The 17098-nt window shown below is 43.6% G+C and overlaps 1 protein-coding gene and 1 non-coding gene across 4 annotated transcripts in view; one reads left to right on the top strand and one right to left on the bottom strand.

Annotated features, from left to right (window-relative positions):
• Window positions 1–17098, bottom strand: part of LOC120026363 (rab GTPase-activating protein 1-like) — a 137853-nt gene that overhangs the window by 103934 nt on the left and 16821 nt on the right. For 2 of the 3 annotated variants that reach the window (XM_038971203.1, XM_038971206.1), the window contains exons 2-11: window positions 14981–15188; window positions 12977–13006; window positions 11774–12050; window positions 11323–11536; window positions 10010–10184; window positions 6492–6649; window positions 4310–4420; window positions 3575–3744; window positions 3042–3211; window positions 643–802 (exon numbers count right to left, since the gene is read on the bottom strand). In XM_038971203.1, the coding sequence (XP_038827131.1) occupies window positions 643–802; window positions 3042–3211; window positions 3575–3744; window positions 4310–4420; window positions 6492–6649; window positions 10010–10184; window positions 11323–11536; window positions 11774–12050; window positions 12977–13006; window positions 14981–15136 (1621 nt within the window). In that variant the 5' untranslated portion in view covers window positions 15137–15188. The remainder of the gene's footprint in view (window positions 1–642; window positions 803–3041; window positions 3212–3574; window positions 3745–4309; window positions 4421–6491; window positions 6650–10009; window positions 10185–11322; window positions 11537–11773; window positions 12051–12976; window positions 13007–14980; window positions 15189–17098) is intronic. The other variant, XM_038971204.1, reaches the window with a different exon arrangement.
• trnaa-cgc lies at window positions 4859–4928 on the top strand. Its single transcript has one exon. It is a non-coding gene; the product is annotated as a tRNA-Ala (tRNA).

The following is a 17098-nucleotide window of genomic DNA, read 5'->3' as shown; positions in this document are numbered from 1 at the left end:
GGTACTGACATTGAGACAGACAAATAGACCAAGCTATCACACATCAAGAATGGCATAATACATACTGTACAGGGAGAGGAATAAGGCACAAACAGACAGGGAAAGACTACTACCCAATCCCAAACAGACCATATCGGGTTCAGTACATTGTAGCAAAAAAAGTTTTGTTACCAAAAAAATGGTAATCTGTTTTGTTTTTTTGGGGGGGGGGGGGGGGGTTCAGTTGTGTGGATTTGAGAGGATTGGATAGGCGGAATTTCTGCCTTACTGCATACACCTGTCTAATCCTATCAGAAGTCAACAAGTGCCTAGGGGATAGGGGAAATGAACAGTACATAGACCAGGGGTAGAGGCTAGGGGTTCATTTGGGATGGAACTATAGAGACAGGAGGGCAACAAGGACTATCCTTTATTCTTACTACCACAGATTTAGCAGATAGCAGCATTTCTAAGGATACACTTGCAATTATTGTGATATGTGGTTGTTTTACCTACTTTAGTAAGTCACTCTGGTTAATAAGAGTGTCTACTAAATGACTCAAATGTAAATGCAGGGGAAGAGAGCTCTTCTGACCTCAATCGGACTTCCTGGTTAAATTACGGTTAAATACAATGTAAAATGTGGGTTGCTCAGACAGTCACCTTCCTCCTCATCATCCTCGGGAGGCGATGGCACCATGGAGCCGTGGGAGGAAGACTGCAGGATGTTGGGGCTGGCTGTCGTTTTCTTCCTCTCCCTCTCTGACTCACTCTCCAGGCTCAGCACCTCATACAGGGTATCGTTGTTACTCTTACGCTCCATCTGGAGGAAGCAGGGTATAGAGTCACATACACACTTCCTGTCATGGATCAAAAAGCATTGGATTCGTGTCGTTGATACTGTTACGCTACATCTGGGAAGGGAGGAAAGGAATGGTGTTACATACAGGGTCAAGACAATAGGTGACCACATTGACTAGCAGTTACATTGTTATCTTCTTGAGAATACAGGGGGTGCTATTTTCCCATTAGCATAATTTGCTCAACAGATTAAACTGCCTCTTATTCAATTATTGCTCTTACTACATGCATATAAATAATACCATTGGAAAGAAAACAATCTCTAGTTTCTAAAACCGTTTCAATTTTGTCTCTGAGTGATACAGAAGTCATTTCACAGCACTTTCCATGACCAAGAACATAAAATCAAGATGTGTTATGCTGGCTTCAAAGCTCTGCCTATATATGGTCGTGCCCCCTATGACCCGAAACACACCTCATTCGCCTTCCTCTGGGTGTCAAGAAGACGTCAGAGGAGAAATTCTTTGTTTATCTGGTACTGACGTGAAATAAGACCTATTTCTTTGGCGTGACCGACAACTTCCGGTTTGCTGATTCGCACGAGTTGGAGCTGCGATTGTGTACTGTTTTGCTGGCGTTATGGATGAAAACTATCTCCGTGTCGAATTTTGTTTGATACATGTGACCATATCATCGTAATGTATGTTTTTTCAATATAGTTTAATCAGATTATTTGAATTTTTTTGGGAGTTTTGCGGTGTTCCGTTGTCACAATTTATTTACATTTGAGAGATCTGTGCCACTCGACCGGTACCTGTGCTAAATGGAGTGGGAAAGGAAGATTTCTGAACGGAACCAACGACTCATCTTGACAAAGGACACTTTGATCAACATTCTGATGAAAGATCAGCCATAGTAAGACCCAATTTACGATGTTATATCATATCTGTTGTGCATGTGAACTGACCGTGGGCGCCTAGCCGAATCTGCCTTGTATAGCTATGCTAATTTAGCGCTACATTTTGTTTTCGTTATAAAACATTTAATAAATCTGAAATATTGTTTGGATTCACCAGATGTTGGGCTTTCAATATCTGTACGCTGTGTATTTTTCTGAAATGTTTTAAGATGAGTAATTCGTTATATGACGTTGGTCTCTGTAATTGTTCTGGCTGGGTCAGCACTATTTCAGATTGCAGCTGCAATGTAGAACTGTGATTTATACCTGAAAAATGCACATTTTTCCCCAAAAAAACTATGCTATACCATAAATATGTTATCAGACTGTCATATTATGAAGTTGTTTCTTGGTTAGTGGCTATATATATTTTTATCTAGTCGAATTAGTGATAGCTACTGACGCAGGAAAAAGCTGTTGGGAGTAAAAAAATCGTGTCCTTTGCTAACGTGGTTAGCTAATAGATTTACATATTGTGTCTTCCCTGTAAAACATTTTAAAAATCTGAAATGGTGGCTTTATTCACAAGATCTGTATCTTTCATTAGGTGGCTTGGACTTGTGATTTAATGATATTTAGATGCTACTATTTAATTGTGACGCTATGCTAGCGATGCTAATCAGTGTGGGGGGGGTGGGGGGTGATCCCGGATCCGGGGTTGAGGCTCGTTAGAGGTTAAAGAAACTAAAAAAAGAGCCCTCTCACAATTCATGTTGGGTTAACACAAATTAAGTCTAGACTAAAAAGTATGTTCAGTGTTGGTTCTCCATTGAGATTTTCAGGGAAACCGGGAGATGCCCATAATGTTTAACTGTTTAACTGGTGTCTGTCTCACCTGTCTGAGCTTCAGCTAGAAGGTCTGTCTCACCTGTCTGAGCTTCAGCTAGAAGGTCTGTCTCACCTGTCTGAGTTTCAGCTAGAAGGTCTGTCTCACCTGTCTGAGTTTCAGCTAGGAGGTCTCACCTGTCTGAGTTTCAGCTAGAAGGTCTCGCCTGTCTGAGTTTCAGCTAGAAGGTCTCACCTGTCTGAGCTTCAGCTAGAAGGTCTCACCTGTCTGAGCTTCAGCTAGAAGGTCTGTCTCACCTGTCTGAGTTGCAGCTAGAAGGTCTGTCTCACCTGTCTGAGTTGCAGCTAGAAGGTCTGTCTCACCTGTCTGAGTTGCAGCTAGAAGGTCTGTCTCACCTGTCTGAGTTGCAGCTAGAAGGTCTGTCTCACCTGTCTGAGTTGCAGCTAGGTCTCACCTGTCTGAGTTTCAGCTAGACGCTCTCACCTGTCTGAGTTTCAAGTAGAATGTCTGTCTCACCTGTCTGAGTTTCAGGTAGTAGGTCTCGGTGTAGTTGCGTTTGCTGAAGGGCCAGAATAGCCTCTCGTTGGGAGAACAGACTCTGACCCTGGTCTCCAGAAGGAAACGAACAGGCTCCTCCACCTCAGTGATCACCAGGTCTACCGCCGTCGTCATGTACATGAACTTATCTGTTGGACATGACCCATAAACGCCATTAATATAACCGTTATAGCTGTGGTCATGTAAATTGACACAACACTCTTCAATTTAAACGTTAAAGTTGTGGACCTGTACCATAACTTAATCTGGAACACAAACATCCTCAATATAACCCTTATACATTTGCTGTGGTCATAGATATGAATTTGCAACAGGAACAGTGATTAGCTATGTAAATGACATCAGCCAGACAGCCACAGCCTATGAACCATCTGGGGGCATCATCCTTAGAGTCCTGATCATACGCAGGCAGGAAGAATACCATGTTAACGCAGCACTACATAACAACATGTGGACATATCATTGCGTGTTGGCCGTCTGGCCTGCTGTACCTTTGGGTGTCTCCTCGTTAACAGCCTGGAACTGAGGTGTGTTGGGATTCCAGCTCCCTGTGATGATGTAGGACTTCCCATCGGAGGACTTCCCCATCGACTCCAGGTCAAGCAGGTGCATGTCACTGTTCTTCACGTTCTTTCCTGGACTCAGCAGGAGGCCGAAGCACCTGGAACACACACACACACACACACCGAAAAACACATACACCGAGCAGGCGTTCACAGACACACAAAGACACAAGTCATAAGAGTGGAACCAGGTGGAATGCATCAGACAAGACATCCCCCCCAAAGTATCAGGCTAGGTATATCCTTGACATACCAGAGCATGGAATAACAGAGGATAACAGAGCTCTCCAATCCGGGCCCAGTACAGGAATAGTAAAATAACAAAAAGCAATGGAACTGAGGTTCAAGTGAAGGTGACGGCAAGTCAAAACAATATTATTAACCGTAGAGAATTAGCAGGCTCAGAACAGAAACATCCATCTCGTTCTCATGGCCCGACTGGGACACTTAAGCTCGGAAACAGACAGACATTAAACAGTGGTTGTTTATCAATTAGAACTGAATTATAGCTTGTTATGAATAGTTGAGAGACATCCTGACTGAGAAGTCTCCGTGGTGGTGGGACTAAGGGTCCCAGTTAGATACATTCTGTGCACCGTACACTGTGTCACGTCTGCGCAGCCTCTCTACCCGTGTGTGTGTGTTTGCGTGCGTGCACGTTACCTCTCTATGGCCAGCTCCTTATTAGACGTCTGTTGAACGTAGATGACGATCTTCTTGTCCATTCCCGGACGCAGCTTGAAGCTGTTCTTGTCTTTGTCTTTCGCCACAGCACTGGAAGAATAGAAACATAGAAAAAGCTCTTACTCTAAAATTCTTTGGCTGGGATTTCAGTCAATGTGAAAGAGTGGCTCGGGAGACCGCTTGCCCTGAGAACTTATACAGTAATACCATATCGATGGAGATAATAAACCACTCTTTGCATTTGTTTACGCAGTTCATTGATCTAATGGGATGATGCAAGCACTGAGAATTCTTCTGTTTTGAATAGTAACGTTTCGAATGTCAGTCAACCTGATCAAAGCATACTCTTTTTTTCCCCAGACGCAAATCCTCCTCCCAAAAATATTTCACAAATAATTTATACATAGCATACACTCAAGGCACTTCGAGCATGCTGTTACATACACCACACTGGAGTTATGAGCTACTGAGATCATAAATAAATGCTAAATAAAAACTGTGGCATGCGGCTTAAGAGCCACTCTTCCCGTGTGGCTCAGTTGGTAGAGCATGGCACTCGCAATGCCAGGGTTGTGGGTTCGATTCCCACGGGGGACCAGTATGGAGAGAAAAAAAAGTATGCTTTAGGCGCTCTGGATAAAAACGTCTACTAAATGAAAAAATATATATATAATTTAAAAAGAAACCCGAAATGAGGTAATAAACACCATATAAGGGGATGGAGACTGAGCAGTATGACGGTCCAAGTTCCTAAAAAATGACATTTTCAAGACCTCGCAAACACGACACTACTCTTATCTTTACAATATTTGCTGTGTACTGTAGATTCTATCAATCTGCTCTGGAATTCCTGGAGAAAACATCCTAATGACTTGCCTATTAGGCCCTACTAGCGTGTGAATGCTGCGCTTAGATCTCAACATTCCATAAATAAGCAGCCCGTGGCTTAATGAGGAGGAAATATGCCCATCTAAAAATAAGCAATGGCTTTTTATGTTTTTTAAACAACGAGTGTAGTATTTGGCCATTTGAGAGCCACGGGAAGTGACTTGTTTGGTGGGAATTAGAAACCATCCCTATTAAAGTCTGAGGATCTGTTCTTTCCTTGCCTCCTCTCCTTAAATCACTCGGATCAGAAAGAACTAATGAGCTTCCACCATATTGTTTTCACCTGTTACATCTTTTCCAGTAACTGCACATGAAGGGGAGGACACAAGAACAGGACAGATGTTTAAGCAGTTGAGACGAAGCCTTAGAGAAACAGCCATGAGTGAGACAATAAAGTTCTCTCTCTCATCTAAAATAAAACGCAAACACAGAGCTGATGATAACGGGTCCTCTCTGCCTCTGCTGAAGCGCATGATCGCTCGCTTGGTTTCCATGCGGACATGTCCAGAGTCACCCTATGTGAGAGTCAGTGACTAATCTGAGGAGCCCAACGTCCTCTCTGTGAGCAGAAAAAGGGCTGTCTAATCTCCGGGCACCGTGATGGATTCCTAGGAGGACGTGTCTGTTTTTGTCGGCGTCGGCCCGGGCCAGTGGAGGTCCGCTTGTGAATAAGCTTCTGTGGAGGACGAGAAGAGGCTGTTCTGCTGCTCAGGATGATAAATTAGAGGAAGCACGTGTCTACAATTCAAATAAATGCTAAAAAAATAAAGACACCTGTAGCTATTTTTGCTATTTCCTTCTGCACTGAAGGGACATCATTCTTTCTGAGAGTGAGATTGAATGCCATAGACTGAAGTAGAGCGAATTCAGTTCATGTGTGTTTTGAGAGGGGAAAAGAGACCTTTCAAATAGGCAACAAATAGACTTGAGGATGAGGCCGGGTGATGTTCGAACATGTACTATACCTTGAGAGCGGTAAAGAGATCCTCTGAATATATAACAAATTTAGAGAGAGGACATTATTAAACACACAGTAGAGAAAGCATGTCCGAACAAGGCTGTAATGTACCATATATAAACGTGCAACAAATAGACCATGCCGATGTTGATGATAGCTCCGGTGTACAGTTTGATAACATTGATGTTCTAACATGGTTATAATATACCCTGCAGTTCATGACGGACCCCTAATGTACCACACCTAGAGATGGAGGAAAGATGGCTGTTGTGTACAAATCGACAACGTGAATCACGTGTTTGCAATGCACCGTACCTAAAGGTCCCTTTCCCATCATCCTCCTTGATCTCCAGACTGACGGTGAAGGTGAAGACGTCGCTGTCTGGCGTCAGGGGCGGAGCCAAGCCCGAGAGGAGCGTCTTCTTGGCGGACCGCCGAAAGGCCGTGGCGAAGCTGTACAGTATCCTGCTGACCTGTGGCGTTTAAACACACACACACCAGAGCATAAACAAGAGCATGCACACACGTAGAGACACACACATGGTTTGAAGATCAGTGTAAACACACACACAGAGCGAGACAGACACACACACACACCAAGGGATTGAAAATCAGTGACATACACATACTCGCAGCACTAGAGTCCTAGAAATCTTTTCAGTTATTGGGCGACATGATACAGTATAATTCTAGATAGGGCTCTGTTTACAGCGTGTGAGCTGAGCCGAATTCTCTCTCTCTCTCTTTCGTTAGGTGATCCCCTAGGCCTTAGCGCATCACTGCACTGTAGATAAAACGAATGACTGTTACACTGGTTGAGTCATCTGCATCCACACAGTTTGGCTTCTCTACTTAGAATACGCATCATCTCCAGACTGAAAACACTTCTAGGAGATCGCAGTGTCACACACACAAGCGCGTACGCGCGCACACACACACTTCTAGGAGGCCGCAGTGTGTCACACACAAACCCCTGTGTCCCTTACGGAGAGCCACGTCACAGTGGGGTGTGTGTGGAGGGCTATAAAGCGTGAATAAATATTTTGCTGTGCGACCAGGAGTTCTATTTTGGGAGCAGAGTGCGCATGGGAAATAAATCTCCCAGATCATAATTGTTGTAATGTTGTGTATATATACACACACACGGTCAAAAGTTTTAGAACACCTACTCATTCAAGGGTTTTTCTTAATTTTGACTATTTTCTACATTGTAGAATAATAGTGAAGACATCAAAATTATGAAATAACACATATGGAATCATGTTGTAACCAAAAAAGTGTTAAACAAATCAAAATATATTTCATATTTGAGATTCTTCAAAATAGCCACCCTTTGCCTTGACAGCTTTGCACACCATTGGCATTCTCTCAACCAGCTTCATGAGGTAGTCACCTGGAATGCATTTCAATTAACAGGTGTGCCTTGTTCAAAGTTCATTTGTGGAATTTCTCTCCTTCTTAAAAAGTCAGTGAAAGTCAGAAATGCGGAAACATTTCAATAACTTTAAAAGTTTCTTCAAGTGCAGTAGCAAAAACCATCAAGCGCTATGATGAAACTGGCTCTCATGAGGACCGCCACAGGAAAGGAAGCAATGGACATTATACCGGTGGAAATCTGTCCTTTGGTCAAACTTGAGATTGTTGGTTCCAACCGCCGTGTCTTTGTGAGACGCGAAATAGGTGAACGGATGATCTCAGCATGTGTGGTTCCCACTGTGAAGCAAGGAGGAGGTGGTGTCAGTGATTCATTTAGAATTCAAGGCACACTTAACCAGCATGACTACCACAGCATTCTGCAGTGATACGCCATCCCATGTGGTTTGCGCTTAGTGGGACTATCATTTGTTTTTCAACAGGACAATGATCCAACACACCTCCAGGCTGTGTAAGGTCAATTTGACCTTTTGACCATTTGATGGAGTGCTACATCAGATGACCTGGCCTCCACAATCACCTGACCTCAACCCAATTGAGATGGTTTGGGATGAGTTAGACCGCAGAGTGAAAGAAAAGCAGCCAACAAGTGCTCAGCATGTGTGGGAACTCCTTCAAGACTGCTGGAAAAGCATTCCAGGTGAAGCTGGTTGAGAGAATGCCAAGAGTGCAAAGGTGTCATCAAGGCAAAGGGTGGCTACTTTGAAGAATCTAAAATATATGTTGATTTGTTTAACAATTTTTTGGTTACTACATGATTCCATTTGAGTTATTTCATAGTTTTGATGTCTTCACTATTATTCTACAATGTAGAAAAGAGTAGAAATAAAGAAAAACCCTTTTGACTTGTACTGTATATGTTTTTACTTCATTATTTTACCCAAACCCTACCTCTCCTCATTGGAGTAAAATAATGGACAATAATACCTATACATACTACATTTTTACATTAGTTTTCTTTTTCTTTTACCCTTCAGCTGTACTCAACCTCTCCCATCCATCTCTAAAAACCATCCAGCTTCGACTTCTACTTGCCATATATTTTTAAACTGTGCGGTTTCACAAACGTTCTAGAACTTCCTACTCTCATAGTTTCCACAGATCCTAAATGAAAGATGAACACCTTTACTAAAAATACTACTATATTATTGATCGTCTGATCATGGTTTTTCAAGTCACCCAAGCAGTGCTATTTGCAAAGATAGCTTTAAGTAAATGTTATGATTTTTCAGTCATTTCTGAACCTGCGACCAAAAACAAGCTACATACAAGTGAGCGAATGATTCGGTCTCTTCGCAGCAAAATCTGCAGAGCTGGGATGGTTGTATCCCCCATATACCTAACATTCTATTGGTTGCAATAGAATGACAGACCTCGTGCATGTCATCATCACAAACCTGACGTTTTTAAAGAGAAAATAGTGCTTTTACACAATGCAGAAACCTATTCCACAAATGACTTAGTAATTCCAATGACAGGTATTCATATGACCGCTAACTTTTATAATAAACGAATGTCTTTACATCGTCACATATTAGTTTCTAGACACAGAACACGAGCTTCAAAAGTAGTCAATACAGGCTGTAACTCAAACAATAAACACAATTCAAAATCTCATGTGGTGCTCCTAAAGTTGGGAGCGGTACCAAGGAAAAATGTTCCTTTAGAGCCGTGTGTGCACGCGTGTGCGTGCGCTTGTGTGTGTGTCAGGGGAGGGAGGAGGTCCAGCCACCAGGCAGACGTGGGGTGGTCTGTGTTCTGGGCTGTCTGGAAGATTGCAAGAGACATCTTTCTCCAAGAAAGGAAAAGGGAAAATCAGGTCACTGCACACTGAGGGAGACTAAGGAGAGTAAGGAAGACCAGCTCTCTGTCTGGCTATGTCCCAAACAGCACCCTATTCCATATAGTGCCCTACTTTTAATAGGGTGCCATTTGGAATGCAAACTCTTGTTATACACTATTATATAGGCCGAGCCAGTTCAGGCAGAGCAGAGTACAGGAGTACAGCAGAACAGCAGGCTAAGGCTGACTGACTAACTGCAGGCTAGACATGAGATATAAACACATGGGCATTGGGTACATCAGTGTCTGTACAGAGAGTGCGGCCCAGAGGGCCAGGGAAGCGGGGTAAACAGCTCACACAGGGAGAGATATTTCACCTCAACATGAATGTTTGGGCATTGTGTGTGGGCAGCGCGGAAGAGTTCTGCTGTGCTGTCAGAGTATGAGGGAGGCTCTGGTACTGTGTGATAAACGGTAGGAGAGCGGGCTCTCACCATCTGCACTGCTGTCAAATGTGGATGGAACTGTGGTGCGGTGATTGAAGACCCAGGCAGCACGGAGCTAAACAAAAGGAATTGAAGGAGTGTGTGTGTGTGTGTGTGTGCGCGTGACCTCACCGCCTCTTGGATCTCACAGCGGAAGACATGGATACGGAAGATCTCTGCGTTGTAATGGCTCTCTGTGAAGGCGAAGCAGTCACTCTCCGGCGTGCTGTCGTGACCCCGCACACAGAACAGGATCTTGTAGATGGGGTAGCTGGCTATCTCTGTGCTTGTCTGGGGTTCCAGCAACCTGCAGAAAAAGAGTCAGGTCATATGATGGTTAAAGGGTAGCAAAGAAAACGATACGCAAGGTAAGAATAGAGGAAATGGAGGTATTCAAACAGCGCATCTCACAAAAGCACTCGCACTCTTTAGTCTGTGTTTGTTTGTTTGTTTAAAAAGGTCATGAACAGTCAAAATCATGTTTTTCGTGAAATTGGATGATATTTGGATGAAATCAGATCAAAGTATGATGACCACAGTATGAAAAAATGACTGTTGCTTCTACAAGTTTGATCATAAAGTTACTGGTCCCCTACCCCATGCCAAACACGTGGATTCAGGAGGCGGGATTATTAAGGGGATAGGGTGACATCCCCATCTCATTTTAATACCCCAATGGTAACATGATATTCTCTTAGCTAATTGAAATAAGTACCGCCTTTGTAACCAACATCGGAGAAGGTGTGTTGGCAGAGGGGAATGGTTTATATAGCTAGATAGCTAACCTACTAGCGCCAACATTTTACTGTAGGGTGTCAGCGAGTTCACACTATGTATCTATGGAAAAGACACTTCTATGTCTCCCCTTTCATCTGTGTCTGGTGTTAGCTAGTTACCGGCTAGCCAGGTCTTTCGGCCGGCATGGAACAAAAGGAGGGGGTGGGGAAGGGTCGTTTAAAACTCTGACGCAGATGTCATGACAACAAATCCGTCAGTGCTGCTGTGAACTGCATCACAACAGACATGGCAAACGGGAAATTTTTTTGTACATCACTGATGCAATTTCAATGTCCTTGGAGTTGCTTTGTGTATCACCAAATGAGCTTGATAAGATTTTACTGCAACACTGCTTACTACATTCAGGTTTCTTGACATGGGCGTTTCAAAGAGCTGTCAGTCAAGGCGAGCTCATGAATATAAGCTCCCCGCCCACTCAGCCTGTATTCTCAAACTTCCTGGTTGCGAGAGAAAAATGTATTTTTCATTTAACATTTCTACCCCCCCCCCCCCAAAATGGGTGACATTATGGGTGACATTTTAGTCACTCACAATGCTATTTCACATGGGAATCAGAATAACTACTCAGGAGCTTTATGAGCCACAAACATGCACACAAATCTCTGGGGTTGGTTTGTCAGTTTGTTTGTTTGTTAAGCAGTCCTGACCTGACTGTGCCCTCTGAGACGCCAGGCACAGACAGGGTGACGTCCAGGGGTAGCTGGCACTGCCCTCTGAGGATGGTCATCATACGGAGCGCTTCCACCTCACTGCGGGGAGCGTTGACCGAGGCACAGCCCAGGTAGGTCAGCTTATTGAAGACCACACTGTCCTCGTCTGGGATGGGCGTACTGGGGCTGCACTCCGATGACGACTCATCCCCTGTGGATGTCAAAGGTCATACACAGAGGGTCTAGTGAGGGGGAGAGACAGCAGATCAAAGCGTAGCCCCTACCCCATAGGACATTGGATATACGGAAGTGATATTTCTGCTCAGCCAATCAGAAGACAAGATTAAGCTATAACCATAGTTCTTACATCTACCCAATCCTTTCAGATCAAGAGAAGTTCCTAGGGTGTAGGGTCTAGAAGTTATTTGGTATTCTTGCTTTGACTCACCGCGGTAAGATCGTTCATTCAGCTCACTCTCCTGCGCTGCAGATTGGACGGGTAGCACCATCTCAACTTTTGGCGGGGTGCTGAGGGGGTCAGGGCACGGTTGTGGCTCGGGTGGTGACGCCATGGCGGGGGACAAAACATGGTCTACCCTGCCTGCTTGGTCCACGCCGCCACCACTGGGGACGCCACCACCCAGCGCCTGCTCAGCTACAGAGGGGTCCATCAGAACATCCTCCAGCTCCTTCTGCAACTGCTGCTCACTGCCGTTCCCCACAATCTGTTGTCACACGCACGCACAGACACACGGACGGATGGATAGGCACATACACACACACACACCGACGGTCGGACAAGCACATGGACACACACACAGGCATTCACACACAGACACACACGGAATCCCAAAGCCCACACACACACACAGACGAGCATACGGTCAAAATACAAGGTTCATTATTCAGGCTACCTAAGAAACAGTTCATCAATCAACGTCAGTAACTTTTTCCTCGCCAACTACGGGACTGGCTAGGTTGAAAATGTTATACTGATCTTGAGATTCTCTCCAAGTGATTGACAAGGGAATTGAGAGGGAAAAGCGACGTCTTCAACAGAGATAGCACTTGAAGTACTGAGTGATTAGATTAGTATGTGAATTTACCATTGTGAATGAATTAGATCACCACAGGAGGGTTAACAAGTGTCTAGAAACCAACCACTGGTCTGTTTGCTTACAAATTGTAGCATATCTATCTAAGAGAAAGCACATACTCACTACAGGCGCCAAGTTCATTGAGCTGACAGATGCTAAGCAAAGGCGGACCATACAGGGGGAGGCAATAAACTGCAAAAGCAAACTAGTGAAGACTGCAAAGCACTGTTCCTCAGCCTCCAGCAGTAGCCTAACACTACACCACAACATACAGTGGCAAACAAGGGGCGTATTGAGCTGAGGAGGGGTGGGTGGGTGGCAGACTGGGAGTCTGGCCGTAAAGCCTCGAAAACAGAACTAGGACAAGAACTTGCCCCAAAACAACTGAGCTAGCTACGTCACCACAAGACAAGCTAGGTGGGCATCAAATCATTCAACAGCCAATCGAAAACACGTAAGACCACCACAGAACAGATACAGTGTCACCACAGAATCACAGCACAGAGAGGGAGAGGATGAGAGAGAGAGAGACAGAGAGAGAGATAGAAACTGACCTTAAAGCTGATCCCTTCCTCAGAAATCACCTGCGTAATAAACAACACATTTAGACACGCTGTGCTACTCCCCTCTTCAACTACCTTGTGTGGGCTTGGGGAGAAGTATGAATAGCCAAGAAAGTTATTTAGTTTTCTAATCAATTCTAATTACGGTTGTTAATGTATATGGGGTGATGTGTACAGTTTTCTGTTAGGCTAGTCTAAATATCGTCTTCTACCTCAACTAAAGGCAATTCAGTGGCTTAACTTGTTGGGTAAAGTCATTTCAGCAGTCCACTATCACCACCTGTTGGTCTCTTTTGAGCACTACCTCAGCAGAAGGAAGTACAGTGTGGGTGGGTCTATGTCCAGAGGCACCAAATAAAGTACAACATTGATGGGTAAACTAACATATTATTATATATCTTGTTTTTTTTTCATGTTTAATTTTCACATTAGCAGACAAATACACAGAAGAGTGACAGAATGACTTGAGACTGAAGGAACATACAAGCTACAGTCTAATAACCTGTACAGCAAGAGTGTTTGTTAGCATGGAGAGAGATGAAAAGAGGGGGGGAGGAAAAAAATGGAGAAAAAGAGAGACAGAGAGAGGGGGGAGATGAAATACTTAATGGACAATAATTCCCCCACCCACCCAGCCCGCAGGCAGCTGAGCACCACAGGGTGAATGGTAGGGCTGGGAATTGCCAGGGACCTCACTCTACGATATTATCACGATACTTAGGTGTCGATACGATATGTGTTGCGATTCCCACAATTCTATATGTATTGCGATTCGATAAAATGATTTCAGTGCGATTCGATGTTCCAAACATATTGCTCACCAATATGTACGGCAGAGACACAAGAGAGAGTCAAGAGAAAACGAGTTCTGATCAGTCATGGAAATAAAACTGCTGAAAACAAATTGTCTCCCTAGTTAAAAAGAAGATGAGAACAAGCTATGAAGTAAAAAATACGGGAGTTTTGGTGCAAGTACAGCCAACTAGCGCAAAAATAATACTGCAATATTGTCAAAACGATACATTGTCAAAAGTAATATCCTGATATGTAACCGTATCGATTCCCCCCCCCCCCATCACTAGTGAATGGCCCAGATAGAGGAGAGGAGTGAGAGCCTGACAGTCTGCCCGTGTAACCTGACCCCATATGAGAGACACAGGATGACTGGTTTAAACAAAGCTCAATCCTCCAGACAGGCTACAGCATATTCGTGATTATTTACAGTAGTACATTATTGGCTTCCTCTCCATGGAGAGACAGCACTGTATCGACACTGTGAATATAGGCTGGTGAATATGGGAGCTAGTTGTCCCTTAGACAGTTGCTCACGGTACACAGGCCCGCATGAACAGTATACCCACAACAGACAAATGGGAGGGCAAATCTTCAAATAACAGAGGAGGTAGCCTAGCAGTTGGTAATGGACACGTTAAAAATGAGCAATGCATGGAATGGGTTTCTTAGTCAAGATGATTAGTTGCAGTATGTGAGTGATTTGCCTTGGAAGGGGGATGAGAGCTTTAGTCAAACAGGACGATGACACGAGGTTGATTCCCTGGTCATTTAACATCAGTGGTGAGAGAAGGCAGACTTGTCTGCTGCTAGTGTGATGATTCTCCACCGATGCGGTTACCTTCCAATGACCCACTGACTGAGGCCGTGGTATTCAGGTGAGTTGACGATGAAGAAATCAAGAGTTTCACACACCTGTCCCAATTCGCTCCCTATTCCTTCCCCTTGGCGTTAACCCTTTCTTTGTTTGCACTTTGCCAATCTGCAAGGGGTAGGACCAGCCTAAGCAATATGGTGGAAGGAACTTCCATCACAACATTGCTTACAACCTTAAACCTACCCAAGCAATTTAGATCTGCAGTGCAAACATCATATGGTTAGGGGCTTAGGGCCAAGGTGAAGGGGAAGGGAGAGAGTGAATTGGGAACTCACCAAATGTCAGAGTTCTGTTCACTCAGCCAGGCACTCTTTATTTCTTCTTACCTTCAGTCCTGTCTTTTCGTCATCGCTACCGTTATTAGTGGAGGAGCCTGGGGTGTCGTCCCCCAGCCGCGACACCAGCACAAAGTCCTCACTGTTCAGGGTGGATACTGAGTCGGACGACACGCTAATTTTCCCCACCGAGGCCTTGTCATCCATGACAGCTAAACCAAGCCAGGCTCATGAATGGAGGGGGAATGAGTAAAATCACCTAGAAAAGGAAAAACAAAAATAAATGTCATGATGAAATGAGGCCGAGCATTTTTTATTTAACACGTAGTAGTCTCAAAAAAAATGATAGGGGTATTATCTGGGAAAGTATCAAGGACTCCTACAGGGAGGCTAGGTTGAGCGTGTGCAGTTACAACTAACCACCAGAGGGAGGAAACACTGAGCTAGTTCTGTTGACAGAGAAACGGGGAAAGAGTTTTTGAGAGAGCAGAGTGAGAATAGAATAGAGTGGGAATAGAATAGAGTGAGAATATAATGTGAATAGAATAGAGTGAGAATAGAATAGAGTGAGAATAGAATAGAGTGAGAATAGAATAGAGTGAGAATAGAGTGAGAATAGAGTGAGAATAGAATGTGAATAGAATAGAGAATAGAATAGAGTGAGAATAGAATGGGAATAGAATAGAGTGAGAATAGAATGTGAATAGAATAGAGTGAGAATAGAGTGAGAATAGAATAGAGTGAGAATAGAATAGAGTGAGAATAGAATAGAGTGAGAATAGAATGGGAATAGAATAGAGTGGGAATAGAAGAGAGTGAGAATAGAGATGTAAAATAAGAAAACCCCATCCATATTCTGCATTGGAAGTTGTGTCTCATTAATTTCAGTAACAGAGAATCTAAAACGTATCATCTGCAAAGTAAGAGAATGCAAGGTAAAGCCATGGTGAATGCCAAAATCAAATGTCATACAATACAAAGTCTTTGGATGTGTGGATGGATATGAGGGAGTTGAGCTGTCACAAACATCCCCACCCATCACTCTGGTGTTTTCCATGGAGAATACACCTCCAGTAGGTAGCCTCCATCATCTCCATGGCAATATGCAAACAGTAATCTAAATCAGCCTATTATAGGCCTACAGTACACACACTGACTGTTGTTTGTCTCCATCTCAACGCAGCTCTGCTCTACATCCTTGTCATGCATCCCCTGGAGCAGTTCACATGATCCCACAAGATCCCTCTGACGCCCATCACAACCGGGCTGCACGACTAGGCTATGTGACTGTAATATAGTTTAACCAATACAAATCTTCACTTTACTGAGCAGTAGGAAATGATTTCCCCAAATAATGTTCAAAACCGGGCTCATTTACAGTCTAATTTTCTAAGAGAAAAAAAACGTCCGTTTCTCTTCCCAGCTCCCCAGGGAACTAAACCACCATTTTGATTCCTCGGAGTCCAGTAGCTAGCTACACTTACAGGAAGAGAACAGAGGGAAACAGAGCGGAGAACGAGAAGGGAGGTGACAATGTGTGGAACAGGAAGAAAAGTGCAACATAAGGTTTTGGCAGAGGATCAAGAACCGTACAGGAGGCTATTTTTGGATCCCTCCCAACAATGGAGAAATAAGAGGAACAGACATGGGAGCCGCTCACACAAAGGCAACGGCTAGGTGCTTTACAGTGTGTCAATAACACACACTCCAAGAGTGATTACTCACGAAACCAGGACAACAAAAATACCACGATTTGGCCGTAGAATAGTATTTTAGAGGAAGGATTGTTGACATATATTTGACATTTTGTATCAAAGTAGAATTGAGAAATAATTCATAAAAGTTTGCATATTTATTACATTTTGGCCGTACCCAGGCCTCCTTTAAGACTACATTGTGTTTCATCTGTAGGTGCTACAAAGCAAAAATGGGTGTTATATGAAGCTTTACTGCTTGCTCTGTTGATTTCAATAAAAATAAATACATTAATTAATGAATATTGGCAAATATACACACTAATATTGAAAATATATATTTTTTAATTTGGCTACTTTTTCAATATATTGTTGAACATAATATACTCTAGGGGTATATCAAAGATCCATAGTGGGATCTCAGCTTGTTTCAAAATTATGACAAATTTTTCCAGAGAAATTGGTACAGTAGGCA

The sequence above is a fragment of the Salvelinus namaycush genome, chromosome 31, assembly GCF_016432855.1.
Source record: "Salvelinus namaycush isolate Seneca chromosome 31, SaNama_1.0, whole genome shotgun sequence".
In the NCBI taxonomy this organism is placed as follows: domain Eukaryota; kingdom Metazoa; phylum Chordata; class Actinopteri; order Salmoniformes; family Salmonidae; genus Salvelinus; species Salvelinus namaycush.
The sequence above is the reverse complement of the archived record's forward strand: the minus strand, read 5'-3'. Positions and strand labels throughout refer to the sequence as shown.